This window comes from Pseudorasbora parva, chromosome 11 (genome assembly GCF_024679245.1).
Source record: "Pseudorasbora parva isolate DD20220531a chromosome 11, ASM2467924v1, whole genome shotgun sequence".
NCBI lineage: Eukaryota > Metazoa > Chordata > Actinopteri > Cypriniformes > Gobionidae > Pseudorasbora > Pseudorasbora parva.
In genome coordinates this window covers 30,961,749-30,987,578 of record NC_090182.1, presented here as the reverse complement: position 1 = coordinate 30,987,578, position 25,830 = coordinate 30,961,749, and the positions used below count along the sequence as shown (strand labels likewise).

The window sequence follows — 25,830 nt, the reverse complement described above, 5'->3', positions numbered from 1 at the left end:
AGGAGAAATATTTACAATGTTTAAAATATAATTTGTTCCTGTGATCAAATTATATTTTAAACATTTGTACATTTTAAACATTTAAACAAAAATATCAGTTTTTACTGTATTTTTTTATCAGATAAATGCAGCCTTAGTGAGCATAAGGAACTCAGGATGAACTACAGGACTGTGTAAGCATTAGGGGTGTTGATGGATCTTCTCCATCTGTGTTACTCTGAATCTGATCTGGATTAAATATTTGACAAAAACATGGACAAAACGCTTTTTGTTCAAAATGTTACTTTTTTATGAAACTTACCCATATTAAGTGTTGATGAAAAAAGGAATGCATTAAGCTTTTGATATATTGCATGCTCATATATGCATTCAACAAAATATCCTACACTCTTTTAGAAAAAAAGGTACAGTGCTGTCAATGGGGCGGTACCCTAAGGTACAAAAGTGAAAAGGTACATCTTTGTACCTTTCTCACCCCTAAATGGTACATATTAGTACCTTAAAAGGTACATATCAGTACTTTAGGAGTGCGTATTAGTACCTTAAAGGTACATAGTCGTACCTTAAAATACATATTAGTACCTTTGCGGGTTTGTACCTTAGGGTACCGCCCCAGTGATAGAAATGTACCTTTTTTTTCTGACAGTGTATGGGCCATTCATTTTTTTCTGAAAATGAACAAAAACGCTGGCGCTGGCTGGCAACTTTTTTTTTTTTTAACCGCTGGTGGGGAAATAGTAAAAAACACCATATAGACATGGCAAACAACATTAAAAAGTAGAGTTTCATTCCTAATTAATAAATTAGTAATAGCTAACAATACATAGCAGTATTCGGCCGTATCAGAACGGCCATATCAGCTAGCCCAAATTAAACACAAGAAAATATTGAAGACAGCTTGTTTCCAGGCATCTTCATTGGCTGCTCTTTTCCATTAGTCACTTATAAACATAATGCAGTTGCTACCAGTTTTCCACAAGTAAAACGTCTGTCAGGGTTATTAAAGATGTAAATCCACACATGCTGCAATGCTGCACTCGTATAGATCTATAAATAACCCTTATGTAATTAATCCGACTTATTTGGAAGGAAACAATGTGACTCATGCAATCATGAAGCACACCATTACGGCAAATTAGCTTTGTAACGCACGATATTCACCTCTTTCAAAGAAGAGAGTCAACCCTCAGCGAGGCGAGATGTAATGTAATTGTATTTTACACATCATATTTCTAAACGATCATTCAAAACAATAACATCTTTTTTTTTAAAGATTAGGTCTGTTTGCTTGACAAACACGTGACCACCTGGATTCGACGGCGGCGGATTTGACACTTTAATGCATAATATTGTTTGATGTTAAGTACAAAGGTTTGGCCGCCTGAAGGGACAGTGAAGATTTAAAAATGTTAATTGTATGAGAAGTTCCCTTTTCCCTCTGCCAGCTGTTCGGGAGGAGGGAAGCACGGGGTGGTGGCAGAGAGACAGCAACATCCATGCTAATTCGGCAAACAGCAGAATCGAGTCTTTAGCCAATCGGCCAGAGGCCGTGGCAAATTCAAGCTGCTCAGAGAAGAGTGTGGCGAAAATGAGCAAACTACACTGGCGACCGTCTGATAAAGAGAGCCCGAGGAGGCAAAGCAAAAAAAAAAAAGGAGCCATAAAACGAATTGCCTCCTGCTTCATAAATAACAGTAACATAAATGTCACATGAACTTTATTTCGAAAGCGGGCGGTCTAATAAAGATGCTGTTTTAAAAAAGGAGCCGAGAACTACATTGTCATAAGAAGGCCGTATCCTCTGCTTTTCCACCTGCTATTACTCAAGCCGAGATGACACGCGAGACCTTGCCGCGGCATCTTTCCGCATGTGAACCTGCGTCGCGTCACCTTTTCCTTGGGTCTGCCACCGGTACTCTCTGTTCTTTCTCTCAATCCCCCTTCGTCTTGCTCTCTCTCTCTCCCTTGTTCTCACTCTTTTCAAATTGAGACGACAAGATAAGCGATTGCCACAGCTACAGCTGCCTGCTGCTCATTGATAAAACCATATCTAATCCGTCTTGGGCTCCCTACGCCTCCAATGCACTCCTCTCACAGTCTCAGAGTCTGTCAACAGAGAGGGGATCTATCTCTCTTTTTGAACTCTCAACCACGGCGTCAGCTTTTATCAGTGAACTTTTGGGCTAGGAAACGGGGAGCGAACGAGACGGCCGGCTCCTTTCCTCGTCGAGCACGCGCCGGGGGTCCCGCCATGCTCGAGGGGACGACGTCAGCTTTTTCTCTTCTGCCACCTCGACCCTCCGTACTATGCTCTTCTGATGATTATAAATAAATGACATGCTTTTTATCAATCTGGCTTTTGCACAACAGCAAATAATCCCGGGATAAAAGTGCATGATGTATTTTTCATTTTAAGCAGTGTTGGATTGCTCATGTTTATTCATGAGGCTGTCAGTTTGGAAGCTTTCAGGTTTTTCAGCTCGTGCTTTGACAATAGAATAAATGATAGATTTTGTGTACAAAGAATGGTTTGCTGGAACGGATGAAGTTGAAGTGAAAAGAAACAGGGCGATAATAATATTGACTTCAGAATTCCCTCTTGTATTTCTTCCTATCATTTGCTGTCTGTTGTAACTGAATTACCTGAGAGCAATTTAGCCTCCAGATAGAGGGAAAAAAAAGAAATATATTACAAAAAAAAAGGGAAAAAAAAGTCCACTTTGCCAATTAACCCAGTTCCCAAATGACACAAACGTCGTGCTCCCATTTACAAGGCTGATTTTATGAAGCCGGAGATGCATCCATTGCAGAATATTAATGAGCCACCGAGCAATCACTTAGCATATGCAAATCACGGCTAGTGTTATAGTTTGTTCCTTTCTACTGGATGATGCACGGAAGCAGACCATTATCCAGCCTGTTGTTCCAAAATAAATAGCACACACACACACACACACACACACACACACACACACACACACACACACACACACACACACACACACACACACACACACACACACACACACACACACACACACACACACACACACGTTGGTCTATGTGGTTTACAGGGACTCTCCATAGGCGTAATGGTTTTTATACCGTACAAACCGTATTTTCTATCCCCTTACACTGCCCCTGCCCCTAAACCTACCCATCACAGGAAACATTCTGCATTTTTACTTTCTCAAAAAAACATAATTTAGTATGTTTTTAAGGCCATTTGAATTAAAACATAATTCATAAACCACATTTATAGTGTAATACCAGTGTAATATAGTGTAATAATTCATAAACCACATTTATAGTGTAATACCAGTGTAATACCCATAGTTATACAAATTTGTGTCCTCATAAACCACATAAACAGGCTCTCACACACACACACACACACACACACTACAAGGTATATGAAATTTTGCATTTTTTTGAATTATTCATAAATATTACTGTAACATCATCCAACTAATGCTGTTATTGATTTGAAAATTAAAAATTAATTGCTATTCTTTAATTATTTTTTTCACATTTAATCTCCAAACAACATGAAAGCGGTATATTTTAAATATTTGATCTAACAAGCATATATACAGACATTGAATAAAGTTATCAAACACTTTATAGTCTTCACTGCATATTTTATAAATGAAATATTGATTAATCCTTATTAAAGCTACACAAGTTCAGTCAAGAGCAGTGTTTTTGTTTTCTCTTTGTCTTTTTTTAAGATTAATTACATAATTACCACATCACAGTAACTGTTTTTTTTTTTTTTTACCAGGCCGCTGTTACTTTAAGATCTGAAGCGCATGACATGGATCTGGATCTGACAACCATTTGATGTCCTCACAACTCGTTAAACTTCATTTAACTAATTTAAGACTGCTCTTACGAGGATACTAAAAAGTGTGCATTCAAGTGTGCACATGAGTCTTGTGTAAGTCTCTGTCAAACGTATAGAAGATTCACAGACACACATTTTTTTTGGCAGTGTAAATAGCAACTATATTTTATTAACACTCAGTGAAATCAACATATTTTCTTAGTGATAGAAGATTTCTACACTAAGCTGTAGATTATATTTACTAAATGAAAATTGTGATATATTATATTTACTAGGGATGCCACAATTCTCAATATAATATTGAACCGTTCGGTACTGGATTCACGGTTCAATGTGCGCTTGTGAATTGCGTTTTTTTTAGTTTTGCATTTAATTAATTATTTATATTTCTTTCAGTTAATTTCGGCTCTGTTTGAGTGTGCATGTGAGTCTACGTGCTGATATGAGCAAATATTCAATCATATGAACTAAAGCTAGGGGGTGTTTAGCCGCGTTTTAAAGCCTTGCCGGTTAAACATTTAATTTGCGTTTTACATGCGCTGAGCACGCACACTGAAAACCTGTCAAGATCACTGGACTAACTAGTCTTACTGCGCTAATACTGTCAAATACACACAAGGTTAACATATATAAACACAGTTGGTTATGTCTAAAGTTAAAGTAAAATCCTGTGTGTCTGTATATGACATGTGAGTAGTCCTTAGCAGCGCAGTCCTTAAATCCTTAAATGCTACTGTACAGCTCTGAGGAGCCACTGTAAATCTTTTTGTATGTTCTTTTTATATTATACAATACATTTGGAATGTATATGTATAAGAAGTTGTATGTATTGAACCGTGGACTAACTGTATTGTTGCATCCCTAATATTTACACCAGTTCTTTGTAATATAAATAGTGATTACATGTGTTTTATACTTTATTTTGACAGATACATACTTTGCACCTCAGTATTGATTAGGGGTGACCCCGAAAAGTCGAAGATTCGATGCATCGATATGCGGAGCCTGATTCGACCACCGATCTCACGGTTGAATCTTCGCGGGTGTTATGAAACGAGGATCATACCATTTTGGCAATATGGGGGTGCTCAATATTTTAAAGACGTGTTGCAGCGCTGAGCTGAGCTGAGCATCGTTGTGCGACCCCTTTAAGGCCGCTGAGCTTCGCACCGCACCTTTAAAATAAGAACACGTTCAATGAGTGTACACACACCGGCGGCAGCATTCAGCGCCTGTCCGCAGCCACTCAGGAAGTTGTTTAAAATCCTGCCGCACCACAGAGCGCTTTCGTGCAGCTCATTTGTCAGTCAATTCAAAATTGAGCTCGCGTGTATATAATGTGCGCGTCAGGTGGCGGTGTGAGTAAGATCCTGAGGTGCGCGGGGCTGAGCTTCGCGTCCTTCACCCGCTTTAGGCACAATCGGCTAAATAACGTGCATGTAAACGCACTCAAAGTGTTCTTTTCCTCTCTATGCAGGTATTTTATTTAGGTTTATTTATCAAAATGTTCTTTTATATATTTGTGTGATGTTCTGTATTTCGATCGCGGCTTTAACATGTTATGAGAAAACGGTTTATGAATGTTTATCCACGACATTACCTTTTAGGCTATTTAAACCTAAATAAGAAAGCCATTGTCAGTTGGCAGGCAGTTTTGGTCGCTTTATTAAAAGTGTTTGCTGCGTGCAGTGTGTAAAGGAAAATAAAAATAGTTTTACCCTTCTGCTGACAGTGTCGTGCCCCTCCCAACCCATTCACACACACAGATGATTCGACTATCAGTCGACCATAGAGAGATTCGACAATTCTGATTCGATTGTCTAAATCTTTAGTCGAGGACAGCCCTAGTATTGATGTACATTAACAGGATGCAATAATAACAGAGTGTGAATTATTATTTTTATTTCAATTATTAAATGGATGCCGCCTTAAAGGAACACTAAAAGCCCTCACTACACCTATCCCTAATCCTATCCAATAAATGCATTTTGTTAGGCACTTTATTTCCACATTTAAAGCATTTTCTTAATTTGTATTGAAAATAAATGCATTTCTGATGTGATTTGTGATGAGAAAAGAGAGAAGAGCTAACAGCAAAAGGGAGATTCGAACCCGTGTTGATCGTGACAAAACAATGATCCATTAGCTATATGCTTTACTGATTGCACCACTGGGGATGTTGAGCTATGTACAGTTTTCCTTTTTTTATTTATTTTTATTTTTTTAAATCTTGTTTGGCACAGCCAGACATTGTTAGGCGGAAGTTTTGTGAATAGCACTTGCCAACAAGGCACACTATTTACACTTAGTGTGGATAGACACTAGTTTCTTTTGTGTGTGTGTGTGTGTGTGTGTGTGTGTGTGTGTGTGTGTGTGTGTGTGTGTGTGTGTGTGTGTGTGCGTGCGTGCGTGCGTGCGTGCGTGTGTGTCTTATCACGTTTGAATGGTTTAATAGCACTTGAATGAATGATAGTGTGGTCATGTAATTCAAAAGGATGACGAAAAAAAGAAATGCTGTGTTAATAGCGTTAAATATTTTTTTGCGTTAAACGAAAATATTTGCATGCATTAACACATTCATTTTAACAGCCTACATCGAGCATCAAAAATGTATCACTTAAGAAGGGATAAGAAGTTATTTTTCATGTTAACTATAGGGAGAAATTAATCAAAAATTACCTCTTCCAATAAGTAGCAATGTGGTGTGACAAAAAGCCATTCTGATGTCACATTATATTGTGCTCAGCTTGGTAAATGAGGCAATAATCTGTTTTACAAGAATTTCTCTCTCTTAAAGTAAAAAATGAAATTGCTGTCATTAATTACTCACCCATGAGACTTTTGCTCACCTTCCAAACACAAATGAGATATTTTTAATGAAACCTGAGAGCCGCTTACGAGGCTATTGACTCTGATGCAGTTTCAAATATTTCTGATCAACACACACACAAAGAGAACATCAAATAAGGTATATGGAAGCACAAACGTGCTTGACATGCAAGAACAAACCTCATTGGTCCTCACTAATCAACTAACAATGTTTCTTTAAGAGTACGTTTCTTTTGGCAATATTCAATGTGCTCTATTAATTTGTGCTAATCAGTGTTTATATATGAATAAAAGCATCACACATGGTGAAGACTTGGATTAAATAGATTGTTTCATGTGGATTTATCTCTGATTACTTTATAAACTCATTGAAGCATGAATGTTAAAGGGATAGTTCACCCTGAAATTAAAATAAAGCCATATTTTACTCACCCTGCTGTTGTTCCAATGTCCTATGGCTAGGCTAACATATACAAAAATTATACAAAATTATCACACAATGATACAGAGAGATGCACACTATATATAGGACGTGTTCAGGAGGCATACTATAAGTTTTCTTGAAAAAGTAACCGTATTATTCAGTCAAAACACTGAGTTTGGCCATTACTCTGTGTGCTTACACTTGCCCATTTTTTTAACTCAACTTAGAGGACAACATGTTCACTTGCTGCCTAATATATCCCACCCACTAATAGGTGCCGTGGTGAAGAATAATCACTCAGTGTTGTTTTTGAAACTATGAGAAATTTCACATCTTCATTTTCGCAGTTCAATAAATATTTAGTTTGGAAACACTGCTGTTTATCACCATGTTTTCAAATTACCTTGTATAAATTAGTTTTATTAGCTTACTGTTTAGTGTAAATTTACATGTAATTACTTTAATTCTACTCAAATATCCTCATTATTTAAAAAAATAATGCTCTTTTAAACAATGATATAATCAGATAAATAAATAACATCAATGTAGTTAGCTACCTTTTGCCAGTTGCCTACTATCAATCAATCAATCAATCAATCTATCTATCTATCTATCTATCTATCTATCTATCTATCTATCTATCTATCTATCTATCTATCTATCTATCTATCTATCTATCTATCTATCTATCTATCTATCTATCTATCTATCTATCTATCTATCTATCTGTCTGTCTGTCTGTCTGTCTGTCTGTCTGTCTGTCTGTCTGTCTGTCTGTCTGTCTGTCTGTCTGTCTGTCTGTCTGTCTGTCTGTCTATCTATCTATCTATCTATCTATCTATCTATCTATCTATCTATCTATCTATCTATCTATCTATCTATCTATCTATCTATCTATCTATCTATCTATCTATCTATCTATCTATCTATCAGTACTTTAGGAGTGTGTATTAGTACATTAAAGGTACATAGTAGTACCTTTTCGGTTTTGTACCTTACTGCCCCAGTGACAGAAATGTACCTTTTTTTCTGACAGTGTAGTATCAAAAATTTTATATGAAGATGTGTTTGTATGCATACATAGACTTTAAACTAATTATATGATAACTGGTAACATGTGTTTTTATACTCATTTTATATTGCATTTACTCATCAAAATAAGATAAAAAAAAAGAAAAAGATCTGATTAGTTTTTTATGTCAGTTTTTATGTAATTTACGTTGTAATGACTTAAACATTGAAGTTCATTTTTTATTTGTAGATAAAAATAAATAAATAAGGCAGCAACCTTTTTTTCAGTCTAGAAAGGGGATATTATATACTGTGCAGTTTATCAGTTGTATCCATTAATGTGAAAACTAGGGATTTCAAAGCATGGATCCAGCTCGGTTTGAGAGAACATGTTGCATTATCATAGACAGCAGGCCGGTTCAACAACAGCTAATCTAAGAGCAAAGACTGGCCATCATGTGTATGTAAATAGCCTGGCAGGAGATGAGCTGAAGAAACACATACATTCTTACACAACACTCTGCTGCAGTGCAGAATGCAAAGACATTTGTGCTTCAGTCAGAGACGCTATTGTCTCATTTATGGGCCAGACAGCGAGGATATCTGCAGGTGTCTGCAAGCCAATTTATTTTACAAACTTGTGCTGCCTCAAACAACATGAATAACATTATGGCAATCCACCAATATTATTGATATGTAAGCCAGAGCGAGATGAAGAGATTTGTGTTGATCACAGTTCCCTTACTTTTTTTTTTCTGATGATGATGCTGAAATGAACCCTGGAATCAAAGGATCCGCCAGGCGCACTGGACTGTCCTACGGTATTCAAGATACAAGGGCTTTACATCCCAGGGTTACGGTGAAAATCAAACACAAAGACCGCTTTATTTGCTGCATGATGAAGAAGATCTACCAAGCTTACATTCACAAAGACCAGTCGGTCATACTAATGGCCGCGCAATATAGACAGAGTAGCCCAGCAGTAAATACTAACCAGCTCTTTTGTGCCTCATTAAACAATAACAACTCGAGCAAATAAACACCCTCCCTAAACAAGCATTATTTGCTCCGCAAAGCACTACTGCAGAGGGCAGCATACTGTTCACTTAGCAGGAACGTGCCCTATAAACTGTATGCATTTCTGTTCTTGCACCTGTGCAGATGGAAAACCAATACTCGGAGAAGGACAAATATACGTAGGAGAAAACATTGAGATTTATTGAATGAATGAACAAATTTGAATAGGAAAATATGTCCATTTATTTGAAGTATGGAACGCAAAATGTGTACTAATTAATTTGCAAGATAAGAACATAATGAAAAGTTCAGGTTCAGGTCTTTTTTTTAATTTTTTATAAAAAAGAGATAAAACAGTTATTTAAAAAAAGTTTGAGGTCAGTATGTTGCGTCACCACACGTGTTCCCAACGAGCAGTTTCCACAAAAATATTACATTTTCAAAAATTGAAGATAGGAAAGACGTTAGTCATTAGACATTGAGTTACGATGCTGAAAATACAGCTTTGTCATCACAGGAATAAAAAAAAAAAAACTGCCTTGGTGAGCATAAGACTTCTTTCAAAAACATAAAAAAATATCTTACTGACCTCCAACCTTTTAAGTAGTGTACAGGCCTGATGAATGTGATAACCATCTGAATGTGTTCACAAAATAAAAATTTAAAAATGTACAATTTTAATTATTTTTTTATTTTTTTCTGTGAACACATTAAGATGGTTATCACATTACACACACACACATATATATATATATATATATATATATATATATATATATATATATATATATATATATATATATATATATATATATATATATATATATATATATATATATATATATATATATGTATACGTACGTTTAAAGGGTTGAAGGGTTGTTTATTTTACTAGTGTACAGGTCTGGAAATATGTGATAAACATCTGAATGTGTTCACGAAGAAAAAAAAACAAGAAAAAAAAAAAAAAAACCTGTATGTAATATAAAAACGTTTCTTAGCAGTTCATCATCCTTGGAGGCCCGCACAGGTGTGAACTCCTCTGCCTTTTGCCTGCTCAGCTGCTGAAAATGTGCTGGTAAAGGACAGCGGTCAGTACTTACTGGACTCGGGGTCGGAGTTGCCGTCACCCTCAGTGCGGCTGTTCGGTGAGGTCTGTTCATAGTACTCTTCCTGGGGGAAGCCCAAGGGCAGAGGCTGGGTGGTGCTGGCACCGCTGTTGGGCTCCTGCTCTCCAAGCCCGCTGTCACTGCAGCTCTCCTGAGAGCCGTCCGGGAGGTGAAAGGTCACGCGCCGTTGTGTCTGCTAAAACACACACACAAACACAAAGCATTCAAGCTAAGCAGACAATGGCTTTGGGCTTTCAGGAAGAAACGGGAGAAACAGGAATAAGGAACAAGAATATGGTTTATTCTAGTTTCATGTATTTTTTATCAAAACTTGAATGTGAGTAAGTTTCATAACAAAAGCTACATTTTTGAGCAAAAAGTTGAGAAAATCACATTTTTGTCAATGTGACAAAAGACTAGGCTACATCCAGATTATATTCAGAATAACGTTCAAAACACAGATTGAGTAGATCGAGTCCTTCAGCAACCCCAAAGCTTCACAGTCCTATAGCTCATCCTGGGTTGACATATCATTCAACATTAAGTAACATTAGGCAGTGTGGATTTTTGTGCTGTTTATTGATAAAGATTACATCCCAGACAGCAACATAGTGTCAGCCCAGATCAGGGCCACATTTGGTAGACATTTGGCTGGATCTTGGCCGAAACTTTGTTGCTGTCTTGGATTATTTTTCATATGCAGCTATTTACCTATGGTATTGTTTGCGTCTGCTTCTTCTTCACCTGTGTTTTATTCTGGAGAATCTGTACTCCCTCAGGAGATGCGTAATAGCGCCCCAACCATATAACAGTGAAAACACAGAAGGACTAAAACCTCGTCATTGGCAGAGAAGCATTGTATCATGAATGATGAGGTAACTCATGAATGGCAGGGCAACAGTTAATGTGATAGTTTCTTTCTAGGCTTACAAACTGTCCTTGTATAGGTTTAAAAAAGAAAAAAATCTTCTTCTATAAAACACCTTACCATCAATGATTCTGTATCAAGAGCAGGGACGGTTTTCACCGAACAAATAGAAAGTCTCCGCAATTACGTTAATCAATAGATTAAAACGCTCGTATGAAGACTGCGAAGAGAAATTTCTGGAGCAAAATCCGTGCCACTGAACAGCGACATCGAGCTGCAAAACGCTTCTTATTTAACAAATGAACAAAATTATGGTCTTCTAGTTAACTGGATATGTTTTAAGTTGGTTCATCCATGCTGCGAGATGTTTCAAAAAGTGGTGGGGCCAATATCGACCCAGGCAAAAAGTGGTACATCGCAATGTGTACATCGCACGTCCATCTCTGCTTTGTTGGTTAATGATATTCTTATGCAGTGAGAGTGCTCAGAGAGTGAGAGCATGCTCTGAACAAAACTCCTAATCTGAACTGATCAAAACTCCTAAGCCTCTGATTATTAGACAGTGCATTCATAAATTCAACAGAATCGCATGTGGTTGGTTATAATACGCAACGTGACTATAACAGATGCCTTTTGAGAAGACTACAATAAAATGAAACCCGCCAAAGTGGCTAGTAGGAGTGTGTAAGCCACAGCTGAAATACACCGACAAATGGCGGGTCAAGCCCAGCATACATACATACATACATACATACATACATACATACATACATACATACATACATTTTTATTTTATTTTTATCACATGAAGCACATTTTTTTTTATTCTGAAAAACACATTTTTAGAGTGTAGTGTGCTGGTGCCAAAGTTATTATTTTACCAAGTATCATTCGGAGGAAGAAACAAAATAAAACAAAATAAAAAAAAAAAAAGTAATGAGATGACTGTCAGCAGGAATGGCAAAGTATCATTTGATCCATTTTAATAAAACTTTTCCCATCACTACTCGAGAAACCTGTTATAGTCAGCTGCTCTGCCAGGAGAATGTCTGTATATCCGAGCCTAGGTTTCTCCCTCTAAGCATTGTGTTTCTGATTGATAGAGACTGCCCACAGTCATGCAAACTTGTGATTCTTTTTCACAAGGCTCCACCGGCTTTCGACCCACTGGCCCAATTTAGACGGCGGAGGAAGATGTGGATCAAGTAGCTTTAACCAGGCAGATCTGGAGACAGTATGTAGATTTTCTTGTTCAAAGGAGGAGAACCTCTGTCTCTTTGGGGCTGATATTGGTATGTAAGGTGACCTTTTTGCAGTCTCTTAATTTGCTGGCGGCAAGAAGATGGCCATGGTTGCCTTTACAGGAGTCCTTATAAAACAGGGCACCTTTATCTTCTTCTTCATCTAATATCACATTAGACTGTAATATGCCAATATCAATTTATTTGCTTTTTTATATTTATGCCTTGGATAGCCAGTGACATTATCTTAGCCAAAATGAAAGGCAAAGCAATTGAATTTACAAAGGCAAATTTACTGCAAAGAATAAAAGCTATGATACTGATATACTGATGTGATTATGTTTGGGTTTTTTTTTTGTGCATATTTTGATCATTTCATTTATGTGAGTATTCATACTTGACCGGAAAGAATATAATATATACAGTATATACGCGCTATCCGTTAACTTGGTGCATATGGTTTCTTTTAAAACACCAAATGTGGATTCAAGAAAATACAGTTGGAATTAAAAACAAAATTACAAAGGCAGAACATAGTTTATTATATTCTTGAAGCATTGTTCAAAGAAATCAAGAATCAAAAGTTAATCATTAACACATGCTCAAGAGCTCTGGGGAATTTAAACCAGCCTTTTTCAACCGCTTTTCTTCTGTCACTGAGACACAAATAAAGCCCTTATTGTGATTGCAGAGAAAAAGAATAGCTTTAAAAAAAAAGGCACAAATAAAAAGCATGCGTTTCCAAAAACAAAATACACATCTCCAAACTGCTTACCACTTAAATTAGGACTACTGGTGGATTGACAAAACGAAATCCTTAGTTGGCATCCAGAATGGAAAGCTGTGAAGGTTCATTATATTCATGTGTTACTGCCACCTCAGATACATATTCAAAACTGAGAAATCAACAGAAAGAATTCACAGAGCATGGAAGATAACTATGGATATAGCCATTCCTCAGATGCTGCATGGTTTGTTCATGCTTAAATCAACACCAAGATTACAGGTTAAAATGTAAAGAATTAAACGAGTCAGTAATTCCAGCTTCACCAAAGTAGGTTTGCAACACATTTGCACGTCTACTTGGACCTGCCCTCAAACGCTATAATAATTTGTTATTTCTCTGCACTAAGCACTTTACATATAGAATCTCCTCAACCCCCACCAATATGCAGCACCAACCTAGATGATATGACGGCAGCCATAGTGCGCCAGAACGCCCACCACACACCAGCTGATTGGTGGAGAGGAGACAGAATGATGAAGCAAATCAGTATATATGGGGGTGATTGTGAGGCCGTGTTGATGGACAGAGGCCAATGAGCAAATGTGGCCAGGATGCCGGGGTTACACCCCCACTCTTTTTTCAAGAACATCCTGGGATTTTTAATGACCACAGAGAGTCAGGACCTGGGTTTAATATCTCATCCGAAGGACTGTGCTTGTTAAGGTCTAGTGTCCTCATCACTACACTGGGGTGTTAGGAAACACAGACCACAGGGTGAGTGCCCCCTGCTGGCCCTCTTCCATCAGCAACCTAGTTTTCCCTGAGGTCTCTGCTCCTGGTACTAATGCTGGGTACACACACACATATGTTTAAACTCCTATAAGACAGTTTGAGAGGGTAAAAGGAACATGTTTAGATGAAGTCATGGAGACTTTAGAACTTAACATGGTACAGCGGAAGCTGGAGGTGAGTCTTTTTTTAGCTTGCTTTCTGATTGGGTATTGTTTAGTTTTGCGTGATAATCCACAGAGCGAGCAAGCTTGTGTCCGTGGGGTCCAACACACACACACGCGCGCACGCACGCACACACACGTCATGTTTAATATTAAAATTAAAATTTCAACATGTTTAATATTTACCATTCAAGGTCGGTGCAGTGCCGGCATTCTTCCAATCAGGTTCAATCACTCTTAACACACCTCACACCACAGACAAATCTGATAAGGTAATCTGTAGAACCATCAAGATAATCTTTTACCTTAGATTGTCGGAAGGGGAGAAATAGCCCTGATAATTGTTTTGTGTGCACTCAGCATAACCAAGCTCAGCCCTGCTTAGCTTTAGTAGTCAACCAGTCATGGGCTACAGGGTGATAGCTGCTGTATTTGGTTGCTGAGTTTGGTTTGTGCTGTTTACATCTTGAGAAGCTGTTTTCGGCACTGATAATCCTTACATGCCCTTCTAAATGATGAGGCCTCAGGCTTGAATTGATATGGTAAAACCAATGCCATTGTTATTGTTTGCATACCCTCTGTATCAATCTTTTGTTACATTTAGCGCTTTGGTGGGTATTTAAAGCGCTTTACATATAGAAGGGGGGAATCTACTCAACCACCAATGTGCAGCATCCACCTGGATGATGAGACAGCCAGTTTTGGGGGTACGCATTACAAGTAACTCGAGTTAAGTAATCAGATTACTTTTTCAAGTAACTAGTAAAGTAACACATACAAAAAAAGTAACGCAAGTTCATTTTTCACAGTTATTTGACATGTTGAGAAAAATCAAGAGAGAGTGCGAACATGATGGTTATTGTAGTTCTAGACTAAATGTGAGCATTTCCTCATCTCACTTGCACAATAAAGATTCAATACCTCTCAAAATTAATAAAATCAGTCAAATGCAAAAAAGAATACTATGCAAACCTGCAATAATAAAATATTAAATAAAAAAAGTATTTGTCTGCATTTAATTTACCTTTATTGACCAATGTTTTAATGGTAACTTTTGTTGATTCAGTTAAACCAAAAGACAAAAATTCAGTTTTTATTTATTAAGTAAGACTCTTTTTTTTCTCCTGCGACCTATTTTCCATTTGTCCACAATGACAGCACAGCTGAAAGGTTTGTTTGAGCTGCGCCCTCTACTGCACATGTGTGAATTAGCATTTTTACCTCAACCTGAGGTTCATTTTTGAATTTTGGTGTAAAGAGGTCTTTACATTTGCAAAAAAAAAAAATATATAATTTTTTTGTTATAAAAACAAAGTTGAGAAAAAGTAACGCAAAAGTAACGTAACACATTACTTTTCTTAAAAAGTAACTAAGTAACTCAATTAGTTACATTTTAAGGGAGTAACACAATATTGTAATATATTACTTTTCAAAATAACTTTTCCCAACACCATATTGCACAGCCATATTGCACCAGAACACCCACCACACATCAGCTTATTGGTGGAGAGGAGACAGAGTAAATCAGTATATGGGTATGATTAGGAGAGCATGCTGATGGACAGAGGCCAATGGGCAAATTTGGCCCAGATGCCGGGCTTACACCCCTACACTCTTTGTCCGAAGGACATCCTGGAATTTGTAATGACCACAGAGAATCAGGACCTTGGTTTAATGTATCATCCAAAGTACGATGCTTGTTACAGTATAGTCTCCCCATCACTGTACTGGGGCGTTATGACCTCCCATCCAGTTACTGACCAGGCTCAACCCTGCTTAGCTACCGTGGGAAACCAGTTATGGGCTAAAGGGTGACACGGCTGCTGGTATTATTGCTGAGGATGGTAATAGGTGTTTCATTTTTGACACATTCCGTAAGCAGCAGACCAATCACAGCAGACCAGGCCATCTGACCAATCAGAGCAGATAAAGCTCTCCAAAAGGAGGGGTTTAGAGAAACATAACCTTCTAACAAACCATTTTCAGATTCTTTGAGCAATTTTAAGTGTTGTTTTTGACCTTGGATACATGCATACCAATTGGAGCAGACCTCCAAAACAAAGTTAGGAAACAAAAATAGCATACCAGGGACACTTTAAACAAATTACCGGTATAATGGAAAGCGTACATGCCCTTCATGTAGGTTTTTCTCTATTTTAGTCACCTTTTGCCTTCAATAGCTATTTTTAAATGGTCTTGCAGAGTGACAAACTAATTAAAAATGACATGTATAAATATCTGATTTAGTATTTTATAAATACCAACTGTATTTATATTAATTATAAAAAATAAAGAAGCAAAATGCTGTTCTTATTTTTATTTTTTATTTTGATGGAGTATGTTGTCACACCGCAAACATCCCAAATGTAACACTGTCTGAAACAATATTACTTAACTGCCCAAGTTGACAACATTGAAACATGGCACTTTTTAGTATTTATAAATGACATAGCAGTGAAGTAGAAGTGAAGACAGAGTTCTCGTCCAAAAATGCTGTGGAATGTTATATAGTACTGCTATATTGTCCCGAGCCATTGTTTCATTCTCTGAGGTTCTCTGAGGTTAATTTCTCACTTTAATTATGAGGTAGTCAGTGTACTTTCACTACTCCACAGCGGAAAGCAGCTTCTGACCTCTGAGTGTGATGTTAGGTGGTTCATCTCTGATCTGAGCTGACAGAACAACAGATTGTCTCTGGGGAATTACGCTATCTATAATTCAGAGGCCACGCAGTCACAATAATGCAACAGCTGAACTTTTCATTATCCTACTTTAAACAAAGTATGCATTAGCTAGCTTAATTTGCATATGTGAAACAGTTTATTTGCTGCTATTCGAACGTAAAATAACATAATCATGAAGCACTGAGAAGCTAAAGAAAGCATGTATCATATATGTCTTACATTTGGCAAAAGAGGCTAGCTAGATTCATAAGATGGCTTCAAAATCAAACACCACTGGTTTGAATCTTGAATGAGTTATCATTAACTGCCTATGAAATATTGAAAGTCATTTTATCTGGTATTATTTCCCTCTCTCTCTCTCTCTCTCTCTCTCTCTCTCTCTCTCTCTCTCTCTCTCTCTCTCTCTCTCTCTCTCTCTCTCTCTCTCTCTCTCTCTCTCTCTCTCTCTCTCTCTCTCTCTCTCTCTCTCTCTCTCTCTCTCTCTCTCTCTCTCTCTCCCCCTCTCATTTTACAGAATATTTAATCAGGATCTGATTTGAATCATCATAATGTCCCTTAAGGGAAATTCATTGCAATTTAGTGTTGTAAAGATGACAACAGTCAGCTGTCCAGAAATGTGCACAAATATCACTTTAATGCTTCTAATTGCTGTGCTCATTCCAAATCTACTGTCATAATTGATTAAATACAGCTGTCAAGGACATTTCATGAGAATTTACAGCCACAAGGCTCCACTCTCCATTATAAGTCTAAATGGACTGCAAGAAGCAAATGTAAAAGAGGGCGAATGAATAAGACACAATAACATTTAAATGCTAATTGTTGTTCAGACACTACATTCCTAAATACGCTCAATGCAGACATTTGAATGTAAAATGTACATGGGCTTTTTTGAATGTTTGAATACACCGAAAAGTGAAATAAAATGTATTTTGCACAAAGTTAATTTACATATGTGACCCATGTTAGAAAAATGAGTTTTCACTGAGAACATTTTTATTAAAGAGATTTCAACATTCTCTATAAAAAAATAAAAATAATATATATATATATATATATATATATATATATATATATATATATATATATATATATATATATATATATATATATATATATATATATATATATATATATAAAATTTTTTATATATATATATATATATTTTTTTTTTAAATACTGTAATTTTGTGTATATGTGTATATCAGGATTGTGCTGTTTAAGGCGTCTCTGTGTGTCTCTTTTGCCTGTAGCTCGAAATTATCCTATGTGCATTCTGACTCCTTTTGCCAGCACGAGTCACATATATTACCGACATTGTAACAATACAAAGCAGGTTAAAAATCAGTGACGTTACAATTTAACATATGAAAACGTCTGTGTGTATCTACCCCCACTCCAAAGGGTTAAGGTGTGTATGTATTGTGAAACATTATCACTTGTTTAAAGACCCATGCCAGAAATCCCTAAAACAAACACAAGCTGCTAGAAGAGATACCAAGACCAAACAAAGCCTGTCCAACAGGATAAAACATCACCATCAAAAGTATGTGCATAGAGATAAAAAAAGAGGAGAAATAAGCCAAGTTCTGTAGGAATCAAACTCCTGCCAAAGCCCCTCGCCGGTGGCGACCCAGACAATGTGCAGATGGGGCTGGATTGCTCTGTGAGAGAATTAGATGGCGCTTATATTAACATGAAGAAGAGGGAAGAAGAACATCAGCCACTATGCTCCAGAGGGAAGTCACAGATCAGTGCATCGCCATGTATTTTCTTCCAAGCAGTCACAACATCAGTGCTATTCAGAAACAACCCTGTTTCTTTCAGTCAGGTATCTGCAGACAACAACCACACTCTGAGTGACAAACAGTGTTTTTAGGGGGGGATTTAGCTGCCAACACTGCACAACTTTACAGAGAGTTAATAGGGGCTATAAAAAGCAAGCTGTGAAAAATCTAATTCCCTGTGCATTGTTTAACAAACTGGATCTCAGGTGCTGTGATTTTTGTCAGGAACAGAATATAGCACTCTCTTTATAGCCCGTTGTATGTAATATATGGTTAGGTTTAGTAAACATGCTTATTTTGAAGAATAACTCTATAATATATATTTATATACATTATGTAACGGAGCCAGCTAATAGTTGCTGTGCGAATAAACCTCACTCCTTTGATCTCAAGAGATGCTCTAGCGACTGACATTAGAGGTTGCAGCCTTTAGCGTCCTTGTTAGAGCGCTTTGACTCTCATGCCGGTGGACTCTGGTTCAAATCTCGCTTGGAGCGGGCGGTTAGAACAGGACAGTTATATTGGTGCCGTGACCCGGATGGGAGTGAGGTTTGGGGGGTGGCCAGCTAGTAGTTGCTTCGTGAGTAAACCTCACTCCTCCAACCTCAAGAGATGCTTTAGCAACTGAGGCTAGAGGTTACAGCCTTTAGCCTTCTTGTTAGAGCGTCCGACTCTCATGCTGCCGGACCCGGGTTCGAATCCCCTTGGAGAGGGTGGTTCGAACAGGAGGGGTTACACTGGTGCCGTGACCCAGGTGGGAGTGAATTTTGGGTGTGAGTCTATCTGAGGCCACCTAGTAATTGCTGTGCGAGTAAACCTCACTCCTCTGATCTCAAGGGATGCTCTAGTGACTGACGTTAGAGGTTGCAGCCTTTAGCCTCCTTGTTAGAGCATTTTGACTCTTATGCCAGCAGACTCAGGTTTAAATCCTGCTTGGAGCTGGCGGTTAGAACAGGACAGTTATATTGGTGCCGTGACCCAGATGGGAGTGATGTTTGGGGGGTGGCCACCTAGTAGTTGCTTTGTGAGTAAACCTCACTCCTCCAACCTCAAGAGATGCTTTAGCAACTGAGGCAAGAGGTTACAGCCTTTAGCCTTCTTGTTAGAGCGTCCGACTCTCATGCTGCCGGACCGGGGTTCGAGGCAGTTTGAACAGGAGGAGTTATATTGGTGCCGTGACCCAGATGGGAGTGAATTTTTGGGGTGAGTGCATCAGAGGCCAGCTAGTAGTTGCTGTGCGAGTAAACCTCACTCCTCTGATCTCAAGAGATGCTCCAGCGACGGACGTTTGAGGTTGCAGCCTTTAGCCTCCTTGTTAGAGTGTCCTACTCTCATACTGGCAGACCCAGGTTCCAGTCCTGATTGGAACGGGTGATTAGAACAGGAGAGTTTATATATATATATATAAAATGGAAAACAAGTCAAAAATACTCCCTCAACTAGTTCATCTTCTAAGTGCCTACAAATTGCAAGGAGAAAATTAATGCATGCAAGATCTGAGGTAAAAAAAAAAATTCTGCACACAATTTACATCTACCCAGATGCACACAGTTCAAAATAATGTATTACTTACAAATGTAACATTAGCATAACTGGAATTTTGAATGTAGCCTCGGTAAAAATATAAAGCAAAACCTAAATGTGCAAAAAACAAAACAAAAAGACAAAGAAAGATAGTCGAGTAGTAGTAGCAGCAGTATTATTTAGTCGACTGGTGAAAATGGGGAGAGGTTCATCCGTTCTCATGTTTTTCATCCGAGCTTGTGCGTAGATCTGGAGAGATGTGGAGCCTTACTGGTTCATGAGCAGCAGCAAACGAGAAAATTAACCATAATGCTATTTCACGGTACTCCGCTGTTGGAGATCACCCCTGCCTGGATGTGCAGAACCATGATGACAGGAAGAGACTCCAGCAGCTCTTTAGGTCACTCAATGTGAGTGCTCACATACTTGTTAGCCTATTCATGGGAACATTCATGGGAACTCTTCCAACGAAGAGTATTCAGATTATAGCTCCATTTAAAAAATATTTAGAGAACACTGAAAATTCAGGGGTCATACTTTGTTGTTTGAAAGAAGTGTCTTATGCTCACTAAGGCTGCATTTATTATAATTCCAAATAACTAAATATATTTTATTGACATGTATACATATTTTAAAAATGTGATCATTACTCCAGTCTTAGTGTCACATGATCCTTCAGAAATCTTTCTAATATGATGATTTGATATGGAGCAGAAGCCACCACAACCTCAGCAACGGTTTTCAGGCTGTACTGTTAACAGTGCTGGAAAGCTTTTCTAATATTAACACAGGTCCTTAAGCTCTTTCCTATGGATGCTTGTTTCGGACAGAACAGAATAAATAATAAAAAAAGGCGATTGCAACTTTTTTATCTCACAATTCTACGTTTTGTTTTGTTTTTTCTTCTCTCAATTGCAAGTTTCCATCTTGCAATTTTGAGAACAAATGTCAAAAATGTGATAGGTAAACATGCAATTGTGAGATAAATACTCACAATTATCTTGGCGGAAACAAGCTTCCAAACTTGCCTGATCATTATCCTTCTTTTTCCAGTGCTATTCCTGTCCTTTTCTTTTTTGTAATGTCTTTTCAGCCATCTCTCTTTCTACAGTGTTTCTTCAAATAACCTTTTTGCTCACTCTCTCTCCCCCTCCATCATGAGTGGACACGCCCCTACTGCTTATTGGCTGATGTGTTGTGTTGTGACACTCGGTCCAATCCACTTTCACCATCGCTTCTCAGAAATCACTTTCTGCACCTTTAAGTTATGTCTAATTGCCAGTGCATGTCCAATTTAAATGTTGCCACCTGCAATACATGCAACAGCATGTGCCGACTTATATTAACCAACTATTATTTGAGGAATTCTGTTTATAATATTCTGTTTGCACTGCCTATTAAGTCAGTTGAATTTATCAAAAGTCTATATTGGCCAACACTGAAGAAGTTTAACACATAACATTCACAGGTTTAATGCACATTGCATCATAGTGCACAGAACATGTATATAACCTATTTTTCAGGATTAGGATTTGACTTGACTATTTGATTAATAAATCTAAAAAAGCTATTTAAAATAGATCGGTTTTACAGAATTCATAGACTAGTCGCCTTGTCAGTTACAAAATTTCCCTTTAAACGTTAATTCATTTAAATGGTGCGCATCCCGAATTTCCACTAACTCCCTGAAAAACTACTGAACATTTAAGGCTTGATTGTTAGACCGAGGGGATGTTGTTTTAACCCTTTGCTTTGAAACCCAAAACCACAAAACTTACCAAATGAATCAGTTTTAAACAAAACCACATGTTTTGCTAAACGAAATAAATGGGGTATGTTCTTAAAAAAAGTTAAGATATCAGCTGCTGAGACAAATGACTAGCGAGTGCAAAGGTCAGTGACAGACTTGTATGTTCTCATCAGCTGAAGGTGAAAACACTTTGTCTTGTTTCACATTTTGTTGCCAAAGGGCTCAGTGAAGTATGTGAGTAATGACATTGAATTTAGAACAACGGAGATTAGTTTTCAGAACATTGCTTTCATGTACCGCCGCTCACAGGGACAGCAGGTTATGACTACACCTCAAACGATTAAAAAAAACATGGCAACAGTTTTTTAAAGGGATTTGAAGTTGACATGGATGGTTGCCTTGAGAGCAACATAATTAACTAAATGCCGAAGATTACAGATCGCTCTAATCATAACTTTGTGCATGCTGACCCTGGGTTAGCACTTCATGATAATGAAAAGATCATCCATGCTGGGGTACGCACTTCAGACATAAAAAAAGACAATCTCCAACACAGCCGAAAGCCCCGTCTATGCATAAAAAACACTGATTCACCAGGCATTTGCAAGTGACATTTGCTCAGTATAAATGGCTTTTGATGGAGCAGATTCAGAAAATTGCTTGTTAAATCTGTTGTAGTTTCTGACAAGAGCTGATAAAAAAAGAAGAAAAAAAGATGAAAAACAACTGTCACTTCATTAGGCATGTGATGGCCAAGGCACTGAAGTCATTACACTCTAACTATCCTGAAATTTTAAGCAAACTGGAGGTGACAAATGAGTGTGATCTATTCAAAAGAGCAACATTTTTAAAAGCACTGAACATTAAAGTCTCAGTGAAATCAAAAGAGTTATATGGTTTAAAGAGTTATGTGGTTTTCAGTCCATCTTTACATAGGGTGTACTTTAAATTGAAATGTTCACACAATTCAGATATATGTATTTTAATTCACACTTCTTTTCTTCTGGGAAAAAAAAAGACAGAAACTAGTGATGACTCATCCTGGACTGCACTGCTAATGTCTAATCAAATGCTCTCTTGACTGACAATGTCCAACCCCTTAAAAACATCTGAAACTGACTAGCAAGTAGCAAATAAATGACTGACTGACTGACTGACTGACTGACTGACTGAATGACTGACTGACTTACTGACTGACTGACTGACTGACTGACTGACTGAATGACTGACTGACTGACTGACTGACTGACTGACTGACTGACTGAATGACTGACTGACTGACTGACTGACTGACTGACTGACTGAATGACTGACTGACTGACTGACTGACTGACTGTCTGACTGACTGAATGACTGACTGACTGACTGACTGACTGTCTGAATGACTGACTGAATGACTGACTGACTGACTGACTGACTGACTGACTGACTGAATGACTGACTGACTGACTGACTGTCTGTCTGACTGACTGACTGAATGACTGACTGACTGAATGACTGACTGACTGACTGACTGACTGACTGACTGACTGACTGAATGACTGACTGACTGACTGACTGACTGACTGACTGAATGACTGACTGACTGACTGACTGACTGACTGACTGACTGACTGATTGACTGAATGACTGACTGTGACTGACTGACTGACTGTCTGACTGACTGACTGACTGACTGACTGACTGACTGTCTGACTGACTGACTGACTGTCTGACTGACTGACTGACTGACTGACTGACTGACTGAATGACTGACTGACTGACTGACTGAATGACTGACTGACTGTCTGTCTGTCTGACTGACTGACTGACTGACTGACTGAATGACTGACTGACTGACTAAATGACTGAATGACTGACTGTGACTGACTGACTGACTGACTGTCTGACTGACTGACTGACTGAATGACTGACTGTGACTGACTGACTGTCTGACTGACTGACTGTCTGTCTGACTGACTGACTGACTGACTGTCTGACTGACTGACTGACTGACTAACTGACTGACTGTCTGACTGACTGACTGACTGACTGTCTGACTGACTGAATGACTGACTGACTGACTGACTGACTGACTGACTAACTGACTGACTGACTGACTGACTGTCTGACTGACTGACTGACTGACTGACTGTCTGACTGACTGAATGACTGACTGACTGACTGAATGAATGAATGAATGAATGAATGAATGAATGAATGAATGAATGAATGAATGAATGAATGAATGAATGAATGAATGAATGAATGAATGAGCCCTTTATTAGTTCCTGCTAAAACATCCTGTTTTAATACAAAAATCGCCATGAAAAAAAACACCCTGTTCATCAATCAATTTCAATGGGTCTTTAGGAACCTTTTGAAGAACCTAAACCATACAGAATACACTATTTACAGAAACCCCCTTTTGATCATGATTCCCATTAACTGCATCACTTCCTTAGTAACCTGATCTCAAACAGCTGTGTAATCATTTTATTGTTGATATGGGTGTCTAAATCTTTTACTGCCTGTTGCACATTGAATCTTGATGTAAACTACCATTTATGCTGGGAGTTGGTATGTAAATTGCAAGAATTACATAATAAAATTACATTTTATTCAAGTGATACTGTTTAGACACTACTCTCAGTTTCACAGACAAACCGTAAGCATAGTCCCAGACTAAAATGCATGTTTGAGCTGTTTTAAATTAAAGCAACTTGCTCTGACATACACTATATTGGCAAACGTTTTGGGATGCTTGCCTTTACATGCACATGGACTTCAATGTCATCCTATTCTTAATCTGCAGGGTTTAATATGGAGTTAGTAATAACAGCTTCAACTCTTCTGGTAAGGCTTTCCACAAGGTGTAGGAGAGTGTTAATGGAATTATTATTATATTTTTTTTCTTTATTTTGTTTTATATCATTCTTCTAGAAGTGCATTTGTGAGGTCAGGCACTGATGTTGGACGAGAAGGCCTTGCTCACAGTCCTCGCTCAGACGCATCCCAAATATATTCTATTGGGTTGAGGTCAGGAATCAGTCAAGTCAGGCCAGTCAAGTTCCTCCACACCAAACTTTCTCATCCATATCTTTATGTTGGTACAGGAAAGGGGCCATCCCGAAACTGTTCCCATAAATTTGAACCTGAAATTGTCTAAAATGTATTGGTATGTTGATGCATTAAGAGTTCCTTTTACTGGAACCGAGGGGCCAAGCCCAATCCCTGAAAAAAAAACAACCCCACACCACAATCCCCCTCCACCAAACTTTACACTTAGCACAGTGCAGTCAGGTAAGTACCGTTCTCCTAGAAAACACCAAACCCAGACTTTTCCATTGGATTGCCAACCAGAGACGATCTAGAGTCCAGTGGCGGTGTGCTTTACACCACTGTATCCGCTGTCATGGTACCATGCTTGAATTCACTGAGGCCTAATCTTCTAATTTAATGTACCAGGCCTACATGTTTCAACTTCAGGCACAGTTTTTTTCTTCTTCTTTTTTTTTACAAGTGCAACTTGAATGTGCAACACTTCATCTTAAGACAGAAGGTCAAGGCCATTGCCCTAGGTAAATGCCGATCACATAGCGCAGGCGTTTACCTGAGGCTCTTGTTAGTTTCTCTGTAGCTTAGACACTTTGGCAGTGGGGTTAAAGGGATTAGGCAAAGACTGTTAATGAGGACAGTTGTCCTCTGCTCCAATTATTGTCCAATAATAAAGCAACATGTGCTTTAGACAGACACTTCTAAACAAGGCTATCAAGACCATCCCAGAAAAGCTCAACAATGACTTTCATCTTGGACTATATTTATGGAGTTGAGACACAACTCCAAAATTAGACCAGTATGTATTGATAAGCCACATCACACATATTTACCTCTGTGAAACTGTTTCTATGGGTTCTGCATGATGTGTCTGATTACGTATTGATTTGGGTGGTGGAGCAGAGTGAGTCTGCAGTCAGCTATGATTACAGCATTAGCAGGTTGACAGAGCTTGCGGTGGAGTACATTCTCTGCTCTATGTGAACCTCAAATCAGGACTTCACAGACAGTCATTGACAGAGA

The 25,830-nt window shown here is 38.1% G+C and overlaps 1 protein-coding gene across 3 annotated transcripts in view; it reads right to left on the bottom strand.

Annotated features, from left to right (window-relative positions):
* Positions 1-25,830, bottom strand: part of pcdh11 (protocadherin 11) — a 241,307-nt gene that overhangs the window by 91,125 nt on the left and 124,352 nt on the right. For all 3 annotated transcript variants that reach the window (XM_067457780.1, XM_067457782.1, XM_067457781.1), the window contains one exon: positions 10,232-10,433. In XM_067457780.1, coding sequence (XP_067313881.1) covers positions 10,232-10,433 — 202 coding nt within the window. The remainder of the gene's footprint in view (positions 1-10,231; positions 10,434-25,830) is intronic.